At 40.1% G+C, this 18,808-nt stretch overlaps 1 protein-coding gene and 1 long non-coding RNA gene across 3 annotated transcripts in view; one reads left to right on the top strand and one right to left on the bottom strand.

Moving 5' to 3' along the window:
* The window catches only part of LOC125332769, an 89,253-nt gene extending 71,256 nt beyond the window's left edge, over nt 1-17,997 (bottom strand). Inside the window, exon 1 of one of the 2 annotated variants that reach the window (XR_007206601.1) lies at nt 17,686-17,997. This is a non-coding gene — a long non-coding RNA (uncharacterized LOC125332769). Of the gene's footprint in view, nt 1-6,459; nt 6,655-17,685 lie in introns of those variants that run through there. The other variant, XR_007206600.1, reaches the window with a different exon arrangement.
* CHRNB4 (cholinergic receptor nicotinic beta 4 subunit) lies at nt 1,083-14,526 on the top strand. The gene is made up of 7 exons (XM_048318023.1): nt 1,083-1,242; nt 1,344-1,396; nt 6,021-6,166; nt 7,940-7,984; nt 8,110-8,219; nt 10,715-11,687; nt 13,726-14,526. The coding sequence occupies exons 2-7, from the start codon at nt 1,351-1,353 to the stop codon at nt 13,864-13,866; spliced, it is 1,461 nt and encodes a 486-aa protein (XP_048173980.1). The 5' UTR covers nt 1,083-1,242; nt 1,344-1,350; the 3' UTR covers nt 13,867-14,526.
* Nucleotides 17,998-18,808: the final 811 nt, after the last annotated feature.

Here is an 18,808-nt window from a genome sequence, read left to right as displayed (position 1 = left end):
TATTAAAACAGCTGTCCTTATCTTTCTTATAAGCCCCTTTAAGTACTCAAAGGCCACAGTAAGGTCTCCCCAGAGCCTTCTCCAGGCTAAACAGTCCCAATTTAAACCAATTCTAGCTAATGGATAGTGAATAAGGGAGAAAAAGGAGTGATGAAAGTGGAAAAAAAGACTGAAAGTAACAGGCAGTAACTTGCACAGGTGACCTCTGATACCAGGCTCAACTTACCAATTACAATCTGCAGCAAACCCAGCACATTCATGTTGGTATGTTTAACAGTAAGGCAACAGTGTGCTGCAAAATTTTTTTGAGTACACAGAAGTCATCAACTATCAATTCCACTACACAGTCCACAGAACTTTTTATCATCTGAGACATTTGCATAGCACTAAATACAATAAATGCAGCTCTAAACAAAATTGATTACATGCATATGTAGAAAAGTTTAGAAGTTACAGGGGATCAAAGTTGGTTTGGTTTTTTTCCTATCCATGGACTTCAGCCTGTCCTACAGTGCTTGCAAAGGGCACATAAGATCTTCCCCCTTCCTTCTACACAAATCTTCCCATGGCAAGTCCCAAAACACATGACACTCCACACTCTGCTAAACCCTTCAGCACTAAAAGATGAATTCCATAGAATTTCTCTAATGCTCCTCTGGAGTGTCTTTATCCATCTGCTACTTCACCACAGATTGCTTTAGCTTTCTTTAAAAAATCCTGTCAGATGCTAATGACAACAAATTTTCTGTTCCTCTCTTGGTGCTCCCAAAATTTTTTTGGAGCTCTAGTTTAAAGAGATCACGTGTGGGCCTTGGAGTGCAAAAGGGTTGGCAGTAGGTAATAAACTTTCTCTCTTGACACAGAAAATAACCCTCTGCTGGGGCTATAATTTACTGACACTAAGAGGTTTTATGGCACAAAGTTATAACCAGCTCTTCCCACACAGCTATTCCCACCCATTGCACTCATTAATCAGAAAGCTTTTTAAATGTTATCTAGTAGCAAGAATTAAGCAGTTGTCTCTCGCACATCATGTCCCTTAGCTTGCTCTTTCATTTCCTCTTTTTCAACATTATCACATTATGTTCTCTCTTCTTATTTGCTTTTCCTCTTTGCAAAGCTCTTTAAACAGCTGCAAAGGGGGAGGGACCACTATGCTCACGAAAATTCCACTTTGCAGAACGCTTCTGTCAGGTCCTACTGTCTGTCTCTTTCCAGGCATTTCATACCTCCAAGATTCAGGTTTGCTTTTACATCTCTTCCCTGTGCATCCCTGAAAACAGAGCCTATTGCCAGCTGTCTAAGCTGAAGAACAGTAATCCACCTCTCCTTGTTACTGCCAGGAGGAAAATGTACACCCTCGTTCTCTTTGTAGTGGGCTCCTTTTGTCTGAACGGTAAGTGACCTTTTCTTTCACATACAGTTTCAGAACAGTGAGAGCTTTTGGGGGTAGGAGGTAGGACAGTGATATGAGCTCGCAGACAATTTGTAACCATCACCTCAGGAGGTTGCTGACTTTAAGAGGATGTATAAAATTGATTATTTTAGTGTTGTTTTGAGCTTGTTTGATATCAGCAAATGCACTACGATGGATAGGGACAGACAGTTAAGTTGGATATAAAATTACATAACTGTAGGAGATGACAGTGATAATCACTAAATAATATCCCTTTAGATGCTCCCAGGATCATCTGTGATAGGAAAAGCAGATATTGTGCTGAAGGTGAAAAAATGAACCATGATGTGATCCATAAAATAAGACAGATCTCATCCCTCCACCATTATTTGCTCAAGTTCCTATATTTTGCAAAGTTCATACTTCCCAATTTTTTTAATTAGAATGTAAACAGTTTAAATTAAGTTGTCATATGTAAATATATGCTACAAAAAGCAAACGTACTTCAGGAACATTTCCTTCAGTCTGTCAGGATTTCTTGGATATGTTTTAGCCAACATGAACAGCCTGACAGCAGCATGAAATAGTGCATTTACCATGGGAGCTTCTTCCCATGGAGAGGCTCCACTGAAGTGTTCTGAGAGAAACTGGCTGAAATTGAACCAAGACAAGATCACACATTTCCCATTATCACATATTTCCCATTATTATCTCACACTTGTTTTGTTTCTTCAGTCTCTGAAAGGGAACTTTAAAAAACATGTGCTTTGTATCAAAAGAAGAGTGAAGGCCCACTTTAGATTTTTAAATTATACACTTCTAAACTCCTGAGTATTTCCTTTTTTATTTGCATTAATTGCAATGTAAAAATTAAAAGTCTTTAAAATACAATAAATTCACTGCTAGTTCCATTGGAAAAATAAGCATTCCAAATCAGCATGTGTTGTTCTAAAAGGTTATGAAAATCTTTTTCCTTGAGAGTATGTTGAGAATTAACAACATCATGAAGTAAATTCAGAGCAGATAACGGGACTGTTTCATTGCTGCTTCTCATTTGCTCTTTACTAATTACAGATGGGAATTTGGTATGTCACTTATTTGTGAGAGAGTAAAGAACTAAAATGATAACACATGCTCCAATGTTACTTCTAAACAAATACTATTTCAACGCTTATCACAATAACTAAATTAAGGGAAACACAGAAAATATGCCTTATGTTAAATTTTGAAATGTAGACAGTGATAACAGTGGACTTGCCTGTATCTCTCAGCATTGCTCCTTATTCTTTTCTGTGGAAATCACTCTTAACAAATTTGTCATTACACTGAAAACAAACAGCATAAGGCAGCATGTCTAGTTATTTCATTTTATGTATTTAAATTAGACTATGTAAAAAGGAAAGTCTCCACAGGGGAGTGAATGAAATCTGTGGTTTAGTTTCTTCTGCTGTGGAATTGGAAGCATCTTGGTGCAATTTTTTTTTTTAGTGCTTATACTCCCACAGAGAAAACAAACTTACTGAGGAATGTGCATTGCAAGTTATGTGGCAATTGCTCTCTTTTTCAAGGAGCAGATGTGTAGCATGTTCAGTGAAGCTAAAATAATTCCCCCAGCTCAGGATCCACCCCGATGGGCTTTATTTATTACTGCTTTCCATACACAAAAATACTCCACCCCCAAATTAGGACTGCTTGATCATTGTTGTAAAAATCATTTGTCTAAAAGCATCAGTCTACCCTCTGCAACATCTCTGCTATTACTGATTACTGCTATTTGATAAAAAAACAGTTTGTGGGGGAAACTGCTCTTCATTTCTTCCAACTCTGAGAGGAAAAAGAGAAGTTTCAAAGGCCTGGCAACTGACACACAGTGCATGTAAAGATGAAACTGGATGCCTGGTAATTTTGTTCTCATTAGGTGCCATCTGATTTATATGCAGATTGTTAATGGAAAGTAGACTATAAAAATTATACAAGAATCACTCATTTTTCCCCAGTATTTACAGAGATTGGTTTTAACAAGTTTTAAGGCAGTGCAGGGCTGACATCTAGTGGTGTAAGATACAGGCTTCTGAGTGAGGTGACAGAGTGGCCCCTTTGAGCTTTATTTCTGATTATTAAGTTACGAAGGCTGGGATGGAATGGCAGTTTTTTAAAGGATCATCCCTAGTGAAGGAATGCCTTCACTAAGAACAGGTAATAATTTCTCAAAGCGATTCATTGTTGAATAAATACTTTTTATAATTAAAGTCATGGCTTGTCATTAATCTGCATAAAGTTTATAAAAGCACTTGGAACTCTGAGCTGTTCTCATCAGACATGCAGACCCCACAGTATGTTTCGATTTGCAGACCAGACGACTGTGATTGCTAAACATGGGTTTCAGAGTAAAAACTAATTACAAATCCAGAATTAGCTTTCTGCAAATATTCTGCAGTTCCGACTTCTTACTCCCTGTTTAGCAAATACTCTCTGTGCTGGAATATTCACAAAGGTAGCAGCGCAGTGAAAATATAGTTAACAATTCAAACAAGAACTTACCATCTTTGCTAACAGCATTCAGTGACCACTAAATGAAACAAACCAACTGACAATTTATTTATATTAGAATTATAGCCATCTTATATATGCAACAGTGGGAATGTCTACTAAAAAAATGCTACAAACAAACCCAACAGAAAACTCCACCAAACCACATAATAAAATAACTTCAACCAGGGTTCTCTCTTTAACTACCACAGGACTTCTAACCTATCCTTATAACCACAAAAAGATTCATTCCTAGAATGTGGCCCACTTCACAGTATCAAATTCAGCTTTTCCTTGATTGCTATACACAAAAAACCACCCCAGAATCTGAAGCTTAGCAAGACTCAGCACAGCTCTGGCTTGATAAGCTTTTGATTAGGCACCTTGCATTGAGAACAATAAATATCACACGGTATAGGGCTTTTATAATGACTTGCAGGGAGGTATAAAGCAAGTGTGAATCTAAAAACACACTGACCCAACAAACACAGATACATTCATCCTAATTTGTTTTCCCAAATGCCTTGGAAAGTATTTGAAAAGCCTATTCTGAAGAACAATGTTATATTCAGTAATTGTGAAAAAAATTGGGCTACCAGGCCACAGCACATCCTGGTCTTACAAGAATTAAATCAGGCCTGGTGTTTACCTCAACCTTTCCACAGAGCTTGAGTAAAAGTTGTTCTTAGATGTGAAATCTCTGTTTGATAATCTTTCCTCTTACCTCACTCCACTTTCTCACTGGATCAGAAACAAGAAGGTCTTAGGGTAATTTTTTAACCTGAGTTGGATTCAGAAGAATTTCAGGTTTCAAGAGAGACTTGTTCAGCCTAGCAGCTTACAGCCTAGTTCACAAGGAAACTTGGCACCTTCCACAAACTTTGGCTGCTTATTTGATCCTGGCCTTTTGATGTCTGCCTTTCCCCAGATTTCATACATATGCTACAACATACAAAAACCCCAGAATAAATTAATGCACCACAAATTTAAAATACTTGCATGGCCAATGTTTTTTTACTGTGCGGAACTGCTCTGGGAAGTAATGAAGCAAGTATGCTGTAAGGACACTACCCTCATTTCTGCAATATCTAGAGTTGAATTAGGTGAGCTGAATTAGGTGACCTTTTCTACAGAAGAATCATTCTATCAATTGCATTGGAACCTGCTTTCACTAACACTGTAATTTCATCAGCATCACAACACAGAACTGCCCGACACACAGCACAATGTCTCTGGGTCAGTTCTGTTGGCAGGATGTTACCGGGACCTTGCTCATCAGTATTATCAGGTGGTCAATAGTGGTTTGAAAAGTCCACTGGGATGACTTTAAAAAGCACACAAAGAACATGAGAACAGAATGAACTACCCTGGGGTTGTGCCCGAAGCTGTTCTGCTCCATGGGGAACGATCAGGCTTGTTTGATAGTAACCTGTAGATACTATATTTTGTAGTCACTGGACTCCAGCTTTGGCAATCAAAGATTTACAGTATTTGTGCTAGGCCACAAATCAGGTTTTACTTCCACATAAAATAAGGCTAACATACTGCCTTAGGTTTTCAAATTTTGAAACAGAAACATCACTAGCTACCAGAGAGTCCTCAGTCATTAAAAAATCCTTTATGACTCCTACAGCTTATCCCCTGGTTTTCTCTACGTAAATCAGAGTCTTTAAATTTGTATGTGTACCTGCAACTCTTTCTCCTACGGCACTAAAGAGAGAAGTCACAGCTGGACCCCCTGCCTTTGGATCATAGAATAATTCTTCACTTGCTATTAAGAGGGTGGTTTGCTCCCAGTTTCTGAGTGTAATCCCAAAAGTATCTATAAATTTTAGTTTCACATTTTATTGCAAAAAACCCCCAAAGGGTTCTGATTGATCTGCTTTCATCTGTGCTCTGTGAAAGACAGTCAACTTCAGCAGAGCAGATATTGGTGCAAGCAGCATATCCTCCTGTTCACACAAGCCTACAGTCTTTAGAAAATCAAAAGCTGTCATTATTTCCCAAAGATGATCTGATGCACAGATATTCTGTGATCCCTACACCATGTCACTTTAGTCTCCCTTCCATAATCCTGTTTTGTGATGCTTTACAGGAAGCATGGCAGCAGATGCTGAAGAAAAACTAATGAACCACCTACTGAGTCCTGACAGATACAATAAGTTAATTCGACCAGCTGTCAACTCCTCCCAGCTGGTATCTATAGAACTGCAGGTTTCCCTGGCACAGCTCATCAGTGTGGTAAGTTAAAATTAGGCTATGCCTTTAAATTCAATACTACCTGCACAGCACTCTAAGTAAAAGTGATATTAGTATTGCTACATCTCTGTTTGTTTCTCATTTGTGTAATACTATTAATAGGCAGAGCCCATACATGCAATTTACTGGTTTTATACCTCACAATGGAGCTACAACAGGAAAATCAGTCTATGCCTAAGCATTGAAGGACAGGACCATATCTTCATCCGATAAAATTCCATCTAGCTAAAATTCAAAATCATTCCACTGATTTCAGTACAGCTACTCTAAGTTACCCCAGGTCAGGACCTATCCTGGACTGTGCAGACCAGCAATGTGCACTCCATCCACCATCAGTGGAATGCTAATCCATTTTCTTCTGACGTGGTTCAATGGCCTGAAAATAAGCTACAAAGCCAGATTCAAATCACATGAAATATCAGGCATATCAACAAAGAACAGTGGAATGTTGTAAAGAAAAACACACATTAGTTCTGGCTGGAATAGGTTAACATGGTTAAAACAATCCTCATGTAAGCAACTCCTCATATTCAATAAAATTATTTCAATGGGTCTGAAAGACATTTTCACCCACAAGATTAGCATATGTTTGACAGTTATTCCAAGGTATAAACACATCATTGCTAGGAGAGGTTAACAACGGCAATGGGAACGAGAGCCAGCACGTAAGCAGGAATAATTTTCTCCACTGGGGCTTTCAAGTCTCTCCCTGGATGACAAAGAAGATACAGATGACTGCCTCCCTGTCAGATTTTGTGTAAGGGCTAGTGACTGGACTGCTGCAAACTTTTAGAGACATAAAGAATTTATGTTCTGAAATTCAAGAGGAAATGAGAGAGACTCTGATGGAACGAAAGGGAAACTGTACAAACAGTTGAGGTTTCATACACACATGCAGACTGGATATAATATATATAGATACACATGGATGTATATACATATACATACAGGATTTAATGCCATGTATACCAGATGACTCGAGTTCAAGTGCTCTCTCTCTCCTGGGGAACTCCACCTGGACACAGACATGCCTCCCTACGTCCTACACTACCACCACGAGCACAGTGTCCCCCCCAGACTGCAGATTCTGGGCATAAAAAGGGAGACGTCTTGCCCTAGAGGCCCCAGTGATCAACAACCTAGAAAAGGTAGATGAGTGGGCAGGGATTGAGAATAGCACAGCTCAGCCCCTATCCCTCTATAGCCTCACTCTTCAGGCAGAACACAAAATTAGGCCTCTTGTAGGCTCTAACAATCTTAAGCATCTTCAGGATCAGAGAATTAACTCATTTTCCCGCAGAAATACTCCTGACAGATCTTCTGCAGGGAGGTTTCTCTTCTGGACTGCTGTCCAGAGACAGTAGTTCATGAAGCAGAGCCTGCCAGCTGAAAGATTACATGGCAAACCTTACACCAACCTCACACAACCTCCTCTAGGCCTCCTTAATGGTCAAATGTCCCTTCTGTTTCAAATCAAAGGTGGAGAAGTGGGGTGGGGGGAGGAAATCAAGCTTGGCAAGAATCATACTCACTCTTCCCATAACTGTTCTTATTAAAAGGCATTAGGAATTCTACATTTATGGGATTACTATTTATCATCAGTATGTGTACAAGACTGGCCATCTTCCTCAGAGAAATGTCTGTCTTGAACTACACTAGACAAAATCATGTTCAAAAACCCACTGAATAAGTCTTATTACTGCAATAAAGTAAAACATTTTAGAGGCCAATTTTTGTCTCTGTTTTTCCCTGCAGAATGAACGGGAGCAGATCATGACTACAAACGTCTGGCTGAACCAGGTAACAAACCCACAGAGAAACGGCTCTCGCAAACCACAAATGCGACTGCTTTCACTCCATCAAATGATTGTTTTGTTAGTGCTGGTCAGGACACTCCCATCACTACTGTACAATTCTTCTCTTAGGAGTGGATTGATTATCGGCTGGCTTGGAAGCCCTCTGACTATGAAGGAATAAATAAGCTGAGAATACCTGCAAAACACATCTGGTTGCCAGACATTGTGCTTTACAATAAGTAAGTAAAATGGGTATAGTTTATGCAGACAATGAACAAAATTTTAACCAAGGAACAAGCATCAGAAACAATGAAGTAGGTCTGGTAAAATTTTAAAACTGAATTTTGTATCTTTTAGATAGTTTCAAGTGTATCTGACTGGGCTACTGGGCTCAAAGATAGTTTTAGTAAAATCAGTGCTCTGGTTAAAGAAATTCTGGTAGAGCTGGAAGATGTCTGCAGTGTGAATGGTTACAGCAGAGGATCCATGACAAGGCTCACAACTGAGACAGATTTATATGAAAATAGACTGTATGGAAAGAATGGATTGTAGGTATAACTGCAGTTGCAAGAAGACATCTGGAATCCTATCAGACATCTTAGGGTCTGAGATAAGAGTTTTGTCTCCTTCTTTCCCCACTCCTTTTTCTACCACAGACCCCAGGACATAAATCTGTTACAAAGTTCACACATACCATAACTCCAAGAGTTCATATTCATGCAGAAAGCCAAATTATATTCTATTTTCATAAAGCATTGAAAAAATCAATTATATGAATACATAATAAATCTGTCAACACTTGACCACGTTGCTTTATAGTACTGAGAAAAATAAAAACTTGATGACAGATCATACCTCAGTTCCTCTTTCAAACAAATAAATGCTAACTGACAATTTTGTTTCGCTTTGGTTTAAGTCTCTGGCAAAACCTTGAAGTGGATGATAAACAGGGTTCTTTTGAAAAATTATCAAAATATATACTTTTATGATACTTTGAAAACCAATGAATTCATGAACACATGATGATTTATGAACATATACAGATGGGAAGCTCAGGAAGTTTATATATAACTGAGTTAAGTCCTTGGAATCATACTACTGGAAATCAGATTTGATGCACCTTTAAAACTAGTGTATTAGTCACAAAATAATTCAGTCAGTGGATTAGGATGTACTCTGCCTGTTCTAAGCTTGTTCTGGTAAATTGTGCCTCTGCCCTCTGCTTCTTTTTGCTACTGGCCAAGTAATACCATTTAATGGTTTGTAAGAACAGAAATAGTTTCAAAAGGTTTCTTAAATGCACAGGAACAAGCCCCACCGTGTTGATTTCTATGTTAGTACAAAGCTTCAATTAAATTTTAGCTAAAGGACAGCTCCATGTAATTTACTGCTGCTGGAGCAGAGTTTCACAGGCATCAGTCAGTTCAAGCTGCTCAGGAAAACACAAAGCAGATCCCCACGTGCACAGCTCTGTCTGTGGTCTGTGCAGAGGGCTCTGAGACTGCAGCCCAGCCTTTTCCCACAACTGAGACAGGGCAGCCAGCACTAGAACCCACATATTCCCAGCCCAGGAGTCTGCCCAGCACATGGTATTGCACGATGGCAAAGCTAACTCACGGAGCACAGATATGTGAGAACTAAGATACAATTAATTTCTCAAAAAAATAGCTGTTTTATTGACAATGAACTAACAACCCCTATTAGTGGATGCAGCCACTCACTTCTCCATCTGGTTGTTTCACTGTCTGCATGAATTAGCTCCAAAGATCTCATCTCAGTGCCAGGGGCTCATTGCTTCACGCAGGTGAGCCCTTTCTAGAGCCAAACCTAACTGATTCAGGCACATGTGCCAAGCTTTAGATATTTGTAGCATTTCCCTGCTTAGAAAAAAAAAATCACCCTTAGCACTGAAATAACTACTTTCCACTACGTCTTGTCAACAAACAAGAATACTACCTCAGGATACTTACTGGCTTAAACAGCCCCACCTTGTTTGACCAGAATATTGAGCAGGAGAAGATACTATTGACTGATAATGATCTTCTCCCTGAGTTAAAGGGCCCATCACAATGTAGAAGACTCCCTTGGTGGAAGCTCAGCAGTTGGAAGAGATACAAAGCCAAGATTATTTGTGGGCACTAAGAATGCTGTGGCTTGTCTGTTCTGGTTTTGTAATAAGTAAACATTAACTGGAGTGATGCAATAAATTATAACCAATATAATTACATTTCCTCTGCCTACACTCTCCCTGCATTTCTAACTAATGCTGCTCATCCTTATTTCCTTGTCCAAGTCATTTAGGAGTGTTGCTCTGTGCTCTTAGCAGTGGCTGTGTTCCAGATCAAAGGTACCTCCATTTTCACATGGGATGATCTCACTCTTGCTCAGCCTTCAGAGATGTAGTAAGCTTTAATTACTTGAGCAAACAGTTACAAAACACATTGATGAAACAGAGGTGTGTATTTGGTTTTTAATAATAATTTTATAAATTTTTTTCTCTAAGTATTGGACCAAAAATCAACTCTCTGACTGGGAGAAATGCATACATTGATCTCCCTATCAAGTCATAGTTCTCTACAACATGGATTTCAAAACAAAAATATTACTAAACTTTGATTCTTGGACCAACTGAGGCCCACAAGACCAAGAATATCAAACCTTTTCTGTTTTCAACTGTATTTTTCCTCCTAATATTTTATCACCTTCTCTCCCTTCTCTTCTCTCCTCTCCTTAGTGCGGATGGCACATACGAAGTCTCACTGTACACAAATGCCATTGTAAAGAACAATGGAAGCATTCGCTGGTTGCCACCAGCCATTTACAAGAGTGCCTGCAAGATTGAGGTGAAGCATTTCCCATTTGACCAACAAAACTGCACACTGAAGTTCCGATCCTGGACATATGACCACACAGAAATTGATATGGTGCTTAAGACTTCCATGGCAAGCATGGACGACTTCACGCCAAGTGGAGAGTGGGACATTGTAGCACTCCCAGGAAGAAGGACTGTAAATCCTCTGGACCCCAATTATGTTGATGTGACATACGATTTCATTATTAAAAGGAAACCACTTTTTTATACCATTAATCTTATCATTCCCTGTGTGCTAATTACATCCTTAGCCATCCTGGTATTCTACTTGCCTTCAGACTGTGGTGAAAAAATGACCTTATGCATATCTGTGTTGCTTGCCTTGACTGTGTTCTTGCTGCTGATCTCCAAAATTGTCCCTCCAACATCTCTAGATGTTCCACTGATTGGGAAGTATCTCATGTTTACAATGGTGCTGGTGACCTTCTCAATAGTTACCAGTGTCTGTGTGCTCAATGTCCACCACAGATCTCCAAGTACTCACACTATGCCCCCCTGGGTAAAGCTGGTTTTCCTTGAAAGACTCCCAGCCTATCTGTTCATGAAGCGCCCAGAAAATAATTCTCCCCGGCAGAAGCCGTGCAACTGCAAAAAGACAAAAGCAGAGAATCCTTGTATGGAGCCATCTGACTTCTACAAGAACTCTACCTATTTTTTGAATACAGCCTCTGCCAAAAGATATGATATGAAAGTCTCTGAGACACTTGACAATGTCAGCAGTCATCGAGATTTTAGGTTAAGAACAGGTGCGAAATTTTCTCCGGAAGTTCAAGAAGCAATTGATGGAGTCAGTTTTATAGCAGAGCACATGAAAAGCGATGACAACGACCAGAGTGTAAGTAAAACTGAGAAATCCCTGTCCTTCCAAACTTCATCTCCTGCCCTCCTCTGTAACATGCTATTCCTCAGAAAGCATATTTGACCTATTGTCAAATTTTAGAGAGATTCTAGGTATAGCTCATAAGAGGAAATAATTTATGCCATTAAAAGAACTTAATGAACAGCAATTTGGTAACTGCAAACACTCACCTGATAAATAACATGGCTATTTCTACAAAAGGAGTTTGCTGATTGCCCAGTAAGTCATGAAACACTCTAAAAAGCTTTGTTGTCACATTCAAGTGGTGATTGGCAGGGGAAGAAAACAATATTCAGTTCCAGGTTAGAAATAGAATATTTTTCACCACTGTGAATCAGTAAGACTGTGATTCGACCCATGGCCAGGCCAAGTTAACCAGAAACAATGTACCTGCAGCTCAAGCATTTATTTACCTAACTGAGCACAACAGGAGGATTTAGTAAAATTGGTAGAAGGCCTTTGCAGACAGCCTTTCTGGGCTAAGACAACTGTCTGTATATGGCAAACACGATGGGTAGGATTAAAAACCTCAGCAGAGCTGACACTTCTTTCATTTGAGTTAAACCAGATTAATTACTGGTTAGGAGAAGTACTTTATTTAAGCAGTGCTGCTGCTGCTCTATTCCCCCACCCTACTCACAGGCCACTAGCTAGCACAATTGAGCTGATATAAACACTCTGTGAATAATGCTTGGAAAACTCAGGGGTTTTTTTTAGACAAGCACTCACAGTTGGGAAAAATCATCCTCATACCTACCATTGTCCCCTCTCTAACCCACACCCCAGTGAGACTCCAGGTTCTCAATTCCTGTTGTGCTTCCCCTCCCTCAGCCAAGCAGATTAAATAAAGTCTGGTTTCTGATCTTGCAGAAGTCCCTAGAGGAGCATGCTGCTGAGTAGTTCATGTTTTCTATTAACTGAAATTACTGTCAATATAAATAAAGAAGTTCAGCTATTAACATTAGACATGAGCTTGTAAACACTGAAGCTGACTGAACAGAAGCCGACTTCATAGTGTAGGAAAAGGTCTTCTAATAGCTCAGAAATTCTTGCAGGAATGTGTTGCACACTAAATGATCTACAAAGCTTTAACTTGATAGTAAGAACAATTTTCAAGAGCATTTTATATATTTAAAATCCACTTAATGCTTTTCACATAGGGTCCTCTGATATTTTACATAATTTTTCTAGATTCATAACTTTATTCTCTGCTTCCTTCCCTCATCACAATGGTCTGATAACAACTGCTCATGTACATTTATATGGTCTGGCTGCAGAAGTATTCAATTCCCATTAGCAGTGGTGGGAATTAAAAGTGTGCACTGAAGGAAAAATATGTAATATTCTAATATCAGACATGATTCAATTGACAAGGATGATAAAGTCACTGATGTGAGGACATCCCATCTGTAACTAGAATCAATGAGAGAGGAAAAATTATTCCTGAGATGCAAATGAAAATTGATATATTTCCCCTTTACAATAATAGCCCAATTAGTCACTTCAGTCTGAGACAGAATCTAAGGCCATGACTTTTACAGACAACATATGCAAGGCAAAAAGGGATTTTAATAAAAGCAATAGTATTAATATGCATTAAACCCCATGAATAAGATGACTGCTGATAAGAAAAGAACTCTGAAGCTAACCTTAACAGCAGTAAACACCATCTATTTTTGCTCACTGAGATTAATAGCATTTACAAACTAAAATTAAAGAAAAATAATTCCCTAATTGGATTATACTGTGGGTCCTTTGGGGCTGGCACCACACCAGGCAGCCACACTCAGTATCTGATGTATCCAAGAATGCTAAAAAAGATTTACTGTATTTTTCTCCACTGCTCAGAAGGGTTGTAGGAAAAAAATCCCTTACCAAGCCTAAAGTCAGTTTATTCCCTGAACCTTGAGATTTGTTTCCTTTTATTTTCATAAACAGAAACTCAGCACTAGCACGAGGAAGACCAAAAGAATATGACAAATTGCTAATATCTTTAATTGGCTTTTTCTTCCAGGTCATTGAAGATTGGAAGTATGTTGCCATGGTAGTGGACAGGCTGTTTCTCTGGATATTTGTCCTTGTTTGTGTCCTGGGGACTGTTGGATTATTTCTGCAACCACTTTTTCAAAACCATACTGCTGCCATAAACCCTTAGTTGTTATTTAAAACTGTCAATACTTACACAGATATTTGGTCTCATTCTGCTCTCAGTTCCCCTCTGTTAAATCCACAGAGGTGCCAAGTGAGTTGCACTTACATCCCTTAGAGTACAGAAAAGGAAAATAGAACTTGACTTATTGGGATAGGAAAAAAAAGCAAAACAAACACAAAACTATTTTTTTTCCAGTGAGTCTAGTACTTCTGGTGATATCTTGCCCTTTTTTCAATTATTTGAAGTCTGAACATTACAGTGAAAGATTTTTACTGTACAAGGTGTCATCCTGGCATAATCATCATCCTATTATTATTATTATTATTATTAATTTTACATATATTGCCTTAGGAAGAATATTTTCTTTCCTTAGAATACTACAATTTCCCTATTACAAAGTAAGTACTGCTGTGAAATTTATTTCCTTCAAATGCATCAAAACTATTTGTGTCTGATTTATAAAGAGCTTTGCAAGTGGGTTTGATACTTAAATCCAAACTGAGAAACAGAAACACTTCTGAGGTAACCTCTGATAGGTTTGTCACCTCACCATCTCTGGTAGCTGATGGATCAACAAAGGCCAAATTAATGTATGATAACCAAACATGTATATAATACTCTGTTTGATGATGAAATATAAATGAAACATTAAATTTTCCTTTATATAGATTTAGTCCTCACATTTCCTGCAAGTTTAACAGCTCATGTAGTTGGGGCACAAACACACTTTAATGAGTCTAAGGCTAAGAGTACAGGAAAGCAGTGGGAGAAGACAACGGTGAAAGGCAGCAAGAATGAGAAGACACCTGAGAACACACAGACCTGCATGTTTTTCTGGGGAGATTTTAATGTGGATTTAAGTATAACCCACAACAAATCAGCTAGGGAAGCACGTAGAGTCTTAAAGTCTTTGGCAAAGGACAGATTGAGGCCCTAGACCTCTGTCACAGGACAATCCCACCACAGTTTGTTCCACATAACCTGCAAAAAGAGAAGTGGGCCCCTGGCACTTTTCGAGTTAAACCAGTCTCAGTTTTTCCTTAGGGTGCTGTCAGGACATACAACAATTGTACCACCATTAGTAAGTACAACTAATGTTGGTGAACAAACTGTTAAAATCCACTGCTACTTGAGAAAGGGATTTGAGGCTCACCTGTCCCTGGGGGATTAGTTGACACCTAAATCTGTGTTCTTCAACAAGCCACAGCTGAAGACAGTTCCAGCTCTAGTTACCTTCATCAAGACCAAGCTACATTTCCACATAGATTGCCATTCCCCAGGCAGGCCCAGGTAAATACATAGATTTAGATGTGCCAAAACATCTGCATCCACACCTTTTCAGTTGTTCAGAGTAGCTACAGGACTGCATTCACTCCCTCCCAGCCTGTGGCTGAACTCCCCTGCACCAGTGGCACACACACCCATCTCTGAGTCATGGGAGGGCTCCCTGAGGGCCTGAGCACTTCAGCAGGGCCTGGTGCCCAGCAGTGTGGGAAGGAGATGGGGGAAAAGTATCACAAATGGGGTAGGTGAGGCTGTCTTCAGCCCCATGTTAGAAGAAGGAAGGGTTGTGACACTGTCATCCTCCCTTCCATTCCCCTTCCTCTAAGCACTGTAACTGTGTCCCTCAGAAAGGGCAGGGAGGTGATGAATACCTGTAGGACTGGTCCACTGATGCAGGTACAGCCTGGGATCACCATATCCTCCTTTCACAGAGAGGGCAGCCCCCTGGCCATCTCCCCAAATATTAACTACTCTGGACACTCCCATGGTGACCAGTGGGTGGTGTAAAGTTTAGGTGGATCAAACGGGCTTTCCCCACCTTAAATGTCTCCTTCTCCCTTTCAGACCCAGAGAGCAGAGCTACTCTGCAGGCAACTGAAACAACAGCTGTGAGGCGAGATGGGGGCACAGACAGGCCCTGGCAGCAGAGGAGTGCCTTCCCCATGCAGGGAGATGCTGCTGTATGTTAGGTTATATCCCAACCACAGGTGCACACACTGCCCCAGCTGCTGAACAGCTCTTTCTGCTTACAGAGAAGGCACAGGGAAGCCAGAGCAGCTGCCAGCGCTGCGCAGGCAGTGTAAAAGTGACGCCCCTTTAAATATCAAAATAACCCTGAACAGGGAATCTGAAAGAGGCAATGCAGACTCAAAAACTGTGAGAGCTGCTGCACACTCCTTCAGGGCAGGAGGGACAGAGACTCACCCAGCCAAGGATGCAGCAAGGCAGCTGCAGTCCCCGTGACTGACACGGGCCTGTGCAGAGCAGAGACCCCTCTTTACTGTTTTCGCCCAACATCAACAGGACTTAGGGCTCTGTCCCCCTCTTACCCTCATTACTCTTCCACCCTTCTCCTTCTTATCCTTCCCCTCACTGCCTGAATGCAACCGTAATGAGGCCTCAGGTGCTCCCGTCTCAGAATTGGCCTTATCTTTATGAGCAGTAAAGACTGATAATGCTTGGCTCTGTAACTGCAGCCTTCAGCTGAATTATCCTCAGCATGGACAAAAGTTTTAGAAAGGATTTGGCAGCTCAGCTAGCAGCTAACACAGAGTGCAGGCAGATGAAGGCCTCAGACTTGACAAACCCAGAAAAAGCTTTCAAGAGGCACATCACTGGCCCCAGGGAGATCCCTGCAGAACCAGAGCTCCTCATCCAGGAAATGGTGGGTTCTGGTGCTTTTCATACAGTGTGGCGGCCTTATTCCTTTTTTAATCTTGAGTGAAACAATATACTCTTTCCTTGTTACGTTCTTGGAAACTACCACTGTATCTTTAACATTTCCAGAAATAATTTAATCCATAGCAAACTTCAGAATGAAAAATTTCACCCAAAGTCCTAAAATTCTGAAAAATCTGACCTCCTAAAGCTGCACTTTCCAAGTGGCAAATGCTATTTTTGCCTAACCCTCAGCAGCTCCACCTACATAATACATAGAACTGCTCCCAGTTTCACCTGTCAAAGAATTACAAGGTTTTCTTTGATTTTTTGGGCAAATTTTTAAAACTTTAAAAGACTAGAGAAAAGGAATTATCAAAAATGTCGTCTTCCAGGCAAACATGAATATGACAAGGTCCCAGCTCATTGAACAAAATAAACTTCAACATTTCTACTTTTCAGGGGTTTTACCATAATGCTTTCCATTAAAACAAAAAAGTGGATATTCAAAATGTATTTTACACTAAAATTGTTTTTCAGTGGTAGCATGCAACCAGTCTTTGCTTCCCTACCAGTGAGGAAAAGCCTCTGTTTGGTCTCTCTCCATTCCGTACCATTACAAAACTCTTTAATCTGGACCCATCTTGCCTTCCATCAGAACACATAGAAATGCCAACACCACCACTCACATGCACCACCTGCACCCAGCTGAGTTTACTGGGGACTGTTTCTGCACCCCTGCAGCCACAGCAAATTGGGAACAACTGGGAGCATCAATACCCCAGACAAAGATGGGAAAATTTTCTTTTCTTCATCTCCTGAGTTGATTAAGATTTGATCTTAACAAATCTTAACAAAGTGAAACCCCTCTAATAGCAGCGTGTTTATTAAAGAACAAAGGCTGCATATTTTGTTACTGCAGATCTTCTTGGGTAGATCAGCTTCTCCCTACCCATACAAATTCTTCTTCTGTGTAGTTCTGCAGTGCAGTCATGGTGACGTGTTCTCATCACATCACCCTCTCTAGCCATAAAAATAATCCTACCACAATTCTGAGCTGATTTCACCAGGAGATCCAGTATGGGATGTTAGAAACAAAATACCTGTGCCATACAAACACGACTTAAAATTTCAGTAACCAAGCAAATTAAGCTAAAATACCTATATCTCTTGATGCTATGGCTCTCTGCTTCCTCTGCAGATCAGATGTTTCCAAATTATTCAGGTTAAGCACTGACTTCTGGGGAACACAGATTATGATCTGATCTTTGAAGCTTGAACTCATTTCTAGTTGGGATTAAAAAGAAAAAACAAAATTCTCAGTTATAATGCTGCTTATAGCAAGGAGACAGAAACGGAAAACATTTAGTCTCAATGCCCTGGAAATGCAAAACCAAAAGTATCCACAAAGGGTTAAGCTAAAAGACCAAGCAGCCAAGTTCTCTGGAAAAAGAAGAAATAAAATCAAATGGACAGTAAAGCCTATTTCCTCCAAGCTAATAGAATTACAGAAATTATCATAAGAGCATGTGTCTGGGGACAAAGTGAATGATGCTCTGAGAAACAGGGCTAACAGGATAAACAAGCTCTGTGCCAAGAACTGAACCCAGTCTGATGCTCTTTCTCCCACTGCTACCTCTTAACACAGTACCATAGGGGGTCAGTGCTTATCCTTCCCTAAGGGCAGGCAATGAAGCACCTATTGGTGCTGTCCTACAGGGCTTCCTTCTCATCTGTTCTAAAAATGAGGGTAGATTCCCATATTTTTCTCTCCCTCCTTCCTACTTTTACACAGATGTGTGCAACGACCACTGCATGAGCTTGCAACACCCGGTCATTCCAGATGGGGAGGGGAGTGCAAAAGGTGACATGTCAGTTAACAAGGAAGCCTGGGACATGCCTCACTTTGCAAATCATGATTTTATGGTTGAATTTCAAACAACTCCTCCTTCTTTCCAGTGTCCTTCCCCATGAACAATTAGGTTTTGTGGGATCATGTTGGCATCCTGTGCTCATATTCCCCTTCTCAAATGTCACCTTTCTAATCTACAAAAGTAGGAATGGTCCAAAGACAGTTATTCTCAAGGGTTTGGTCAAGTTTGATTACCATTCAAAGCCCCAGATTCTTGCCAGATCCCAGCTGCTATGTTTACCACTCTGGGCTCAGATCCCACCAACAGTTGTACATGCCTTTAATTACTCCTTGGGAATAGCACATCCTTTTTACATGGTCAAGCACCCAGCACACGCTCTTGCAAGATGAGACACAAGCAGGAAAAAAGCC

Source organism: Corvus hawaiiensis, chromosome 13 (assembly GCF_020740725.1).
Source record: "Corvus hawaiiensis isolate bCorHaw1 chromosome 13, bCorHaw1.pri.cur, whole genome shotgun sequence".
NCBI lineage: Eukaryota > Metazoa > Chordata > Aves > Passeriformes > Corvidae > Corvus > Corvus hawaiiensis.
This window is presented reverse-complemented; position numbering and strand designations above follow the sequence as displayed.